At 46.4% G+C, this 10,074-nt stretch overlaps 1 protein-coding gene across 1 annotated transcript; it reads right to left on the bottom strand.

Moving 5' to 3' along the window:
- Positions 1–3,853: 3,853 nt before the first annotated feature.
- SERTAD4 (SERTA domain containing 4) lies at positions 3,854–9,564 on the bottom strand. The gene is made up of 4 exons (XM_030447622.1): positions 9,488–9,564; positions 8,952–9,156; positions 8,283–8,398; positions 3,854–4,720 (listed from the first exon to the last, which is right to left on the bottom strand). Exons 2-4 carry the CDS (start codon positions 9,139–9,141, stop codon positions 3,971–3,973), a joined length of 1,056 nt encoding a protein of 351 aa, XP_030303482.1. The 5' UTR covers positions 9,142–9,156; positions 9,488–9,564; the 3' UTR covers positions 3,854–3,970.
- Between the last annotated feature and the right edge of the window lie 510 nt (positions 9,565–10,074).

The raw sequence follows: 10,074 nt of genomic DNA, 5'->3' as shown, positions 1-10,074 counted from the left end.
CTGACTGGGTTGCAGCTGGCATGGTGGGTCTCCAGAGGGGCCACAAAGCAGCAAGACCACTGCAGCCAGGGTACCTTGTTCAAATTCCCCTTTAGATCAAGCTGCAGCTCTGAACCAGCTCCCAGCTTCTCCTGTGCAACCCCAAAGGGTGATGGCACCCAGTGTACCCCTCCAGCAGCATCTCATGGTCTTCAGTGAAAGAACAGTGGGTAGATGAGAGACACAGGAGGGTGGAGAGTGCACAGGAAGACGAAATGTGAAAAACATCTCTTTACCACAACTTTGCTTTGGGGTGTAACACCTTCAGGACTGAAAGAAACACTTTATTTCTGCGGCTCAGCCTGCGTTTGTTTTCTCTGCAGAGCCAGCTGCTACGCTGGCATTGCAAATCGGTGCCAGCTGAGGCTATTCGAGTGCTGGGAATGCTTCAGTAACCCTGTTAAGCTGTTTCAACAGTTTAGCTAATCCAGTAAAAATACTAAAAATTTTACCCAAAGTATTAAGTATAAATGAAGCACAATGATGTTAGGCTGCATGGTTTGAAAATGAACTACACAGTTCCAAGGGGAATGTATTACCTGGTGGAAGGTGATCATGAAGATAAAATGGCACTTCTGTTCCCATGTCAGTAAAATAGACTTGGCAACAGAAACATCTTTTTCTGTTGCTGTTTTCCATGTATTATTGAAGTACCATCATAAGAAGGGATTAGCCTGCTGAAAGGCACAGTACTTTATAGTCTTCCACTTCTAGGAGCGAAGTATCTTATGAGAGTAAAACAATCTCCCTGGAGAAAAGCACTTTTGTCCAGTTCTTCCAGGCAGGTAGATTAGGATCAGGTTCAGGAGCACTCATTTACGAGTTCTGCATGTGACATATGGATGAAAGGCATTAATGTAATCTTGGAAAAGAACCAGCTCTTGACATTTGTGATACTAGCAAAACATCCTTAGTACTGGAGTGTGCACTAGAGAGAAGACCTATCTGGTTTACACTCAGCACAAGCCATAAATCAAAACAAACTTAGGCCATGAAATTCATTCAGCTTGACCCAGGTTGGAAATCCTATCAAGCTCTACTGCATTTCTGGCAACTGGACAAGGGTGTTTCCAGCTCCCTTTTCTAACACAAAATACCTCGGTCTCCTCTGAATCAAACAGGATAACTCAGTGGACCCCTGAGTCCAATACATCTCCTTTCAGTATTTGGCCATTGCTTTGTGAGGTAGGGTATGGAGAAAGGCAGGAAAGACCGCTTAGCTTTAGGCCAGCCTTCATAAATTAAATGCCATTTCATGCCTTACAGCTCCTGACAACACTCAATAAGAGTGTCCAGAGCTGTAACAGGTTAATTTCTAGGTATCTCTGGAACTAAAGAAGTTGTTGGAGAGGTCAGAGTAGAGACTTCAGCTGGTGCAAATTCAACTCAGAAAACTGCAATGAGTTATATATGTGGGCTTGCTCTCAAAGACCAAGGAGCTCCTTGGGGTCAGAAAGCTTTTAGCTCCCTCAACAGTGTTAAGACAATTTGAAGTTTGGGCATTTGGCCAGGCATTATCCTTGGCTGTACACAAATCTGCACATAAGTCTGATGCTTCTTAGTGCACCTTCAGACTGTCCTAAAGGCTCCTGAAACCCTGATAGGGCTGAGTTCTGTCCTAGACTCAACTTCAGGTGCACAGTCATCTACAACCTAAGTGCTTCATCAGGGAGAAATCTGATTAAATGGCATTTTCATAGGTGAGAAAGGGGAAGATGGGAAGGACCCAGTAGCCATTGGAGATGTAAAATTAAAATGAATTTTGGTCCTTTTAATAAATATATATCAAGGAAATGTCACTTTACTACAACAACACATACAAGCATCTAATAATTAAGCTTAAAACATCAAGTGTTTATCAAATATTGGAAAAGAGCAGACATTAAGAGACTATCTGGGTATAACACAAGAAAAATCATTTTTTAAAAAACTGGTCCTTTTGGACAAATGTCTAAATGGTGATCCTACTCATACACTGTATGAATGAGATCTATATTCATATTATTGTTCATAAAAAAAGTTTCTGTCTTGGAGAAATCAGGTGGGATTTGTACTTTATTTGTTGTTCTTCACCAGGATAACCCTTACAAGCCCATGTCAGTTCCAACTCCCCGGACCACATAAAGGTTATGATTGATTTACATCTCTCTGTAGTCACCTTGGTTGGTGGGGGAACTTGTCACAAAACCCGTCCAGTTTGCAAACATGACTGTGGGGTGTGCATGCTACCCAAAACAACCACAGTCCAGGAAGACTCAGGATGAAGGTGTGAAATCCAGAGCTGAAGGTCTCCAACCCAGCTGACTCCAGCACCAAACCAGGGACAGCCCAGGACCATGTCCTTCCAGGCACCCTGGTGCCCTGCACAGAGCTGGCTGCTCCCCCAGCACAGAGGTGAAGTTCACCCTTTGAGCAAGAACCAAGCAGGGAAGAGGCCACTTGGATACACAGTGCTGTGGGAACAGGCAGCTATTGTGAGTCAGCCATGGCTTGGATGTGGCTATTTTGGCAAGCACATCCTGCCAGTTGTTATGGGGACTGTGGGAACTAATTAATTAGGTGGATCTAAGATCCAAAATACTGTTGGTCCAACCCCGATTCATGTCTTCTGGGCACTTTTAACAGTACACTTTGTCAAACAGCCTACCTAGGGATGACTAAATGTTGTCCTTAGCCCCTGAAATCTCAGCTCATTTCTCCAAAATGTTCTTTTTAAAAATTAAACCCCTTACATTCATTTAGATAAAATCATGGTTTATCGCCACATTATCAGTTAACATTGTGCTTTTTGCTTTCTTGTTTTTTTTTTTAAATCAACAGCAAAAGTCATAGAAAAATTCCCGCATGCTTTTGCAATCTAAAAGAGAGAAATTATGCAAAACAGAATAAAGTATAAAACATGCCACTGGTTCATGAACTTCATTATACGAAGAAGGAAAAAAAAAAAAGAGCCCCAGCAACAGACAGTTGCCATAGAAACACTGAAGCATCCAATGCTTGTTTACAAGAGACATCTCTCTATTGTTTCTTAAATCCCTTCCTAAGGATGGCAAATCAAAAAGCAATTGAGCATCAGAAGGGAAGAACAGAGATGTTTGAATAAGAAGTTGAACTCAGTACTTCAAAGGTTAAAGGTTTCTAATAATGTTGATCCACCCTGTGGGGTTGGGTTTTTCTCTATTTAGGTTAAATCCCTGCTGTATCACTGATTTATACTTAATTTTCACGCTGGCAAAAATTAAGACAAAAAGTAAGGCACCAAAAAAAAACCTGCCCTGTATAACAAGCTTCATTAGTTACTACAGCCGAGGTGAAAACGTGCAAGAACTTGAGCTGCATGTTGTTTCTGATTAAGATCCCACAAACAGGTTATTTCTTTATGCTATGTCCTATTTTGTCAGTTGAAAAAGATGCTGAATCCGGGAATTTGAGAGTATCAGTACAAAATGTAAATTCCCAGTCCACGTAGACAGTTCTTTCTTGGAACAAATACTGAGTAACGGAGCACATCACCCTTGCTGGTAGCATCAATTTGTTTACCAGACTTCTAATTCCTTGGTAAACATAATGGAGGTTCTTCTTAATTAATGGCAGACTTCTTGGGGGTGGGGACATATGAAACGATATGTTTTCCCCATCTGGCTGATTGGTATTTTCAGTAACAAAAGCTACACCATAGCTGTACAGACTACAGTGCTGAACAGTGACACAACTGCATTCTTTATGAAGTCTCCATATTTATAAATAGCCCGCTGATGCAGATCATAGAGATGCTTTATACAATCTGCTCCCCAGTCACTTAAAACTACATGTAATGTTTGTGGCATGATTGTATCATTTGTAGAAAACTATAAAAAAATCAATTCAAAATAAAAATTTGATAGACGAACAAAACATGCTGCACATGCTTCAGCAGAGCAAAACAGATGCCTCATATTTTACTTCCTTTGCTGCAGCACGTTTTATTACTTGGTATAGATTCCTTTTTCCTTAAAGATTTTTTCCAAGATTCACTTGTGTTGCTCTTGTCATTGCATCCAGTCTCAAAATAGTCATAAAATTTGCCTTTACATTCAAGAGCATGGGTGCCTCTTACAGGTTCACAGTTTAGAGTGACACTCTCTTGCTCAGGTTCATTACCTTCTTTCTCGTCAGTAAATTTTGCCTTTTCCTGATTACTGTGAGACCTGGCATTAGTGATGAATATTTCATTAGCAGGTATCTGGTCGTCGCTCCTGTAAGAAGGGGCGCTGCCAATGTCATAATCCACCTGCTGGGAACAGCTTGGCAAAGAAATGGAGGGGGAGGAGGAGGAGGAGGAGGAAGAGGAGGAAGTATTTTCTGTACTATCATTAACAGAGTAGGGTAGATTTAAATAGTGACTGCCACACTCTTGATAGAAGCAGCACGTTTGGAGCTTTTCGTACTCCTCCTTCGCCATCCGAAGGCGTTTTCTGTACGGGCAGTCCTGAGGCACAAACCACTCTTGTGGAGAGGTGCCACTGAAGGAGCAGGTGGAGAAGCACCAGTTGTTTTGCATGATGATTTCTCCGTGGATTCTCTTCATTAGATTGTTGATGAGGACAGATCTCCGCAGGTAGACTTCAGGATCATCAATGAATTTCAGCTTCTCCAAAGACATGTAAAGAATGTGGGCCCGCTCCTCAAACACAGAGATTGTCTGAAAATGCAAAAGACAGAAAAAAATGATCCAGCAAGGAGAAAGAAAATTAAGCATAGCATTCCCCCTCTGCCACTACTTTTCCCATCCTGAGACATGTAAGACTGGCTTTTCATTTTGCACAACCTTGCAGCTGAGGACCTGCTTTTTCTTGGCCACAGCATCCACCCGGGTTTAGGAGGTAAGTGCTTGAGTGTTATACCACAGAAGCAATCACAGGCCACAAATCCAGGATAGGAGAGTGAAATCCAGATGCATTGATCTGGCTCCTTGTTTGCATTTGGGGCTAAACCATGATATTGTTGTGCTGCCTTGCTGCAGTGATGCAGCTGGGGGTCTTTTTGATGTCAATGGACCCAATTCCATTACTGCCTGTGGGGATTCTACAAAGCTCCGCTGACAAGGTAAGGTGCCCTCTCACACCCTCAAGTTTAGAAAGATGCAGCCAACAGCCATCACCTCAAGCAGCATTTGATCCACTACCAGTGGAAAAGGCCCTCCAGCAAGGGGGTCTCCATTTGCCACACTCCCTAATACTGCTCTTGTGTACAGAAGTGTACGCAGGGAGGGAGGCAGGAAGAAACCCATCTCAAAGCATCACAGCATCTGGAGAGCAGCTGTTGGCCTGTGTACTACACACCCTGTGCTCTACAGGACCGGTGGGAACGCTGATAGGCAAGGACAAGGTCAGGAAATTAAGAGAGGATAGGGATTTGCAGAAATCCTGGCTCGCTGCCCACAGATTTGTTCTCCTTTCCATGGTCCTTCCAGTACTCCCTTTCTCAGCACTGTGAGCATGAGCAGGTTACTGCCCCTGGGAGGCCCCTGATTCTGCACTGTAATTGCTACCCTGGGAATCAAAATAAGAGAGGGGGCAATGCATGCTACTGTAAGCACTATTAACTAATTTTCATTTTTAGTAAGAATTTGGTTTGCGTAGGAGGAGAGCAGCACAGCACAAAGAGAGACTGCTCTAAATCTCCCCCATCTGTGGCTTGATCATTCTCTTCCCTTTCCCACATGGTTACAGCATTTTTGCAGAGTGGAAGTCGTAGCTATGAGGACTGAAAGAGCTTAAAGCACAGCTGCTTTTCACATCCATTCAGCTCTTCTCAGCCCTCTAGCTCTTTCCACAGCCTGGCCCTGTCTGCAGGGCTTAGCAGAAGCACAGTGCCTCATAAAACTGAAAATTGGCTGTGTTTTCACAAATGTTCACAGATGAAGCTCTTCTTTGTTAGAGAGAATAATTTTCTATAATAAATGACTCATTTTAAATTATATTAAGCCTATAGTTTCATTTGTGTCCTTTATACCTGCTGCAGCAATAGTCAGTGAAGCCATAAAAGCCTGGAGCAGGCCAATAAGCCTTGAACTGGGATCGTTCTGAAGACACATTCTGGAGGGCCACCAGTAGGAACAAGTTGTCAAAGGCTTTTCACTACAAATGTTTGCCAACAGCCCTCTGGAGAGGAGCTCTAGGCCCTACCTTCATACCCTATTCAGAACAAGGAATATCAAAACATAAGTCTTTCTTTATTGGAAAGCAGAGGTAAGAAATTTGAAGGAATCTGGTGGGCATCCTCCTTTCCCCAGAGCTCTGTGTTGCAAAGCAGAGAACACATCTGTGCTGAAGAGACAAGTGGGTGACCCACGGTTCCCAACATGATTCACCTCTATGACAGCACAAAACGATGTCTGGGACAGGTCTGTCCTACCAATACCTCTCCAACTGATTTTTATGCTGTTAGAAAGGAGTAAGTAACTATTCGTCTTCTTTATGAGGAAAACAATCACTGACAGAAAAATCCAACAGTCTAGCCAAGAAAAAAGCCTGGCTGGAATCAGAGAGTGATGTGACATGTGGGAGACACACTCACTAAGCAGAGCACATTTTTCAACACCCTTGGTGCTATTTATTTATTGCTCTGGCAGCAGAACCGACACCTTCTGGAATTTACTGCGCAGAGTTTTTCACCTTCCCGGTCAGGTTCTTGCTTCCAGCCAACACTATTTGTAACTGAAAATTCCTCTGGTAACTCTAAGGCCCTCTGGAAGTGAGCTCGGCATTACTGTTCACCTCTCCTCTGCAGAAATCCCTCCAGGGACATTGGATTCCATCTCCCCACCCAGTGTCCGTGGCAGGGATGAGGCACTCAGTTCTCCTCACCACATCTCAGAAGGCTGCCTCTGTGATGCAGGTGAAGAGGCTCTGGGGCTCCTGTGGTACCACTGCCTCCCCTAACCTCTGCTTTAGTCAGGTTATTTTGTCCTCTCTGTTGCCAGCAGCACCTGGATAGCACTGGACTGCCATGGGACAGGTACAATCCAGCAAGGTAAGGATGGTATCTCAAGGCATGAGCTATTCTCAAGCAAATCACTCCAGGCATTCAATTCATAGAATCATAGACATATTTTGATTAGAAAAAAACCTGTAAGATCAGTCTAACTGTTAACCAAGCACACTGCAAAGTTCACCACTGAGCTGTGTCCCTAAGCACCACATCTGCAAGTCTTCCAAATAGCTCCAGGGATGGTGACTCCACCACTTCCCTGGGCAGCCTGTTCCAATGCTTGAAGAAATTTTTCCTAATATAAAACCTAAACCTCCCCTGGCACAACTTGAGGCCATTTCCTTTCGTTCTATCACTTGTAACTTGGCAGAGGAGAACAACACCCACACTGCTACAATCTCCTTTCAGGTAATTGAAAGGAGTGATAAGGTCTCCCCTCATTCTCCTTTTCTCTGGGCCAAACAACCCCAGTTCCCTCAGACACTCCTCACAAGAATTGTTCTCCAGGCCCTTCACTAGCTTTGCTGTCCTTCTCCAGACACCTTCCAGCACTGCAGTGTTCTTCTTATAGTGAAGGGCCCAAAACTGAACATGGTATTCAGGGCTTCAGTTCCTGACCAGACTGAACTCTTAATGAACAAGAGCATAAAATCTCTCATAAAAAAAAAGAAGTTATATTTCATTTTATGTATTTGCTGGCCTGGGAAATTCTCTAATCCTTTTCCTGACAGCTCTCATAAAAAAGATATTCTTTCATTTATTAATTTGTTCTTTTGGAATTACTAGCTTTTTAATAAATAGGATTAGATACTGAAGGACCTTGTACTCCCCGAATTATTTGTTTATTCTTGAAGATCTGTAACCCACTTGGGGTACATGGAACTTATTACTATTTCCTCTACTGGAAAAAGTTTTGAATTAAGTGTGGAATCACAGGCCCTTTTTCTTCATGTTCCTTCTACCTGTTCAAATGCTGTTAAGGAGCTGTTTCTGTAAGCATGATATAAACTAGCTAAGAACTAAATAGTCTGAAAAAGAAAGTTATTTTCAGCATTTTCATTTACAGTTGTTATAAATGAAGCCTTTGCTTCTTAAGCAATTTGATGACAAAACAATAAATATGAGAATGTGACAGCTATTTGTTTCTGAGCTAACAGCTGGATCACTCCCCTAATTTCAGCAGAGTATTTCAACCTTCTGGAAATGGGTCAATCAAGTGTTACTAAGCATCTGAAAGCCAGAGTAAAAATAATGACTATTAGAAAACATACTTTATGTGTACAGCTGCTGAGCGGTGGATGAAAATCCTCTTCTTCCACATATTTCCTTTTAAAGTATGTGATCTTGGATGTTGTTACAGGATTTGAAATTCCCCTGTAATGTGATCCTGTGGGTAATAAATCAGATATGACAAATGACATGCGGTTTGCCGGAGGTTCTCCAAACAAAATACTTTTCATTTCCCTTCGCGCTCCAGAACTCCACCGCCTATTTTCACATTTACAGTCACAGCCACCAGAAATAAACCCCCTCACCAGCCTAACACACAGTTCGCACGGCGCCCCGGCTCGGGCTGCCCGGGGCTTTTCTGGCAGGCAGCTGGGCAGAGGGGCAGCTGCCGTCCTCAGGACACCCGGCTTCGGGAAAACTTCCATTCCCGCCCGCCGCCGGCCAGGCGGGCAGCTGCCTGCCTTCCCCGCCGGCTCCCGCCTGCCTGCCCGCCTTCCCATCGCCCCGGAGGGGCCAGGTGCGACGGAGAACCCCGCGCACCTGCGGCCCCGCCGCTCTCGGCCACCCACCCCGGGGGAAGGTCAGGGACCCCCCCACTTTCTGCCCCCGCCCGCCGTCAGCCGACGGAGCGGCCTCGCCTCCCTCGGCGGACAAAACTCCGTCCCCCCCTGCCCACCGGGGGGAATCGGGGCGGCCCCGGCGGTGCCTACCTGCGGCGGGGGTCCCGGGGGCCGGAGGGGCCGGGGGCTGCGGGGCCGGGGCGGTAGGGCCGGGGCTGGGGCCAGGGCCGGGTCGTCCGCAGCAGGGCGGCTGCCAGAGGGCGCGGTAGGCGGCGAGGTCGGCGGCTCCCTCGGCGGCGATGGGGCGGCCCAGCCGCTGCATGGGCAGCACCAGGGTCATTGCGGGCGCCTGCACCTGGAAGCGAAGCAGCACAGTCAACGCCCGGCACCCCCTTCACTGACACCCCACTAGCCCCTCACGCCCCCGCCGTGTTCCGCCTCCCATGCCCCCCTGGCAGTCATACCTCTACGAACGCCTGTGTGAAAAAACACACGCATATATATCTTATATAGACACACTTTTTTTTTTTTTTCTTCTTCCTAATTATGGCAGGAAAAAGACCTTGAAAAAGACGCAGCTCCTCTCCGCCACAAAGGACGCAGGGTCCCCGGCACCGGGAGTTTTTGCGCGCTCCCCCCACCCCTCCCGCAGCCCCCTGCCCCCGTTCCCGGCGGGGCTCACACACCGGCACGGATCCGCTCACTCGCTTCCCATCCTCTCCCGGCGGTGCTGGCACGGCGCGCTCGGCACTGAGAGGTGTGCGAGTCTGTGTGTGTGTGTGTGTGGTGTGCCTGTGCCTGCCGTGCGGGTGCCTGTGTGTGTGTGTGTGTGTGTGTGTGTGCGTGATGTGTGTGTGAGTGTGCAGGGGGTGCCTGTGTGCGAGAGAGAGAGCGCGCCCAGCAGTTGGGGATCGCCTTCCTTCCTTTTCTTCTTTCTTCCCTCCCAAACAGAGCAGACAGCAGAGACTTAGGTAGTTGTTTCCACTAGCCCCGATTGGACTGAACTGGATCTGCCTCCAGTCAAAACACTGCGAGACTAAGACAGAAAATTGGCTCCGGTTTCAAGCCGTGAGTTGCAGTCCCACCGGAGCCAAGCACAACATCGGCGGAGCGGGCGGAATATTAAGCAGGAGCGGGGACTCCGGGGCCAGCGCCAGGCTGCGAGCTGCCTCCTGCCGCGACAGCAGGCGGGAGCGGAGGGGAGGGGAAGGGAGGGAGCAAACTTTCTGCGAGGGGCAAAGGATGAGTTCATAGTCACCTACTTCTTGGCAGA

The sequence above is a fragment of the Calypte anna genome, chromosome 3 (assembly GCF_003957555.1).
Source record: "Calypte anna isolate BGI_N300 chromosome 3, bCalAnn1_v1.p, whole genome shotgun sequence".
Lineage (NCBI taxonomy): Eukaryota > Metazoa > Chordata > Aves > Apodiformes > Trochilidae > Calypte > Calypte anna.
The sequence above is the reverse complement of the archived record's forward strand: the minus strand, read 5'-3'. Positions and strand labels throughout refer to the sequence as shown.

Bases quoted from the DNA above. Each gene is read 5' to 3' on its own strand.
- SERTAD4 (XM_030447622.1), bottom strand. From the start codon at position 9,141: ATGACCCTGGTGCTGCCCATGCAGCGGCTGGGCCGCCCCATCGCCGCC. The intron at 8,399-8,951 runs GTAGGCACCGCC...TATTACCCACAG, and splicing joins CCCCGGGACCCCCGCCGCAG to GATCACATTACAGGGGAATT. The intron at 4,721-8,282 runs GTATGTTTTCTA...TTGCATTTTCAG, and splicing joins TCAGCAGCTGTACACATAAA to ACAATCTCTGTGTTTGAGGA.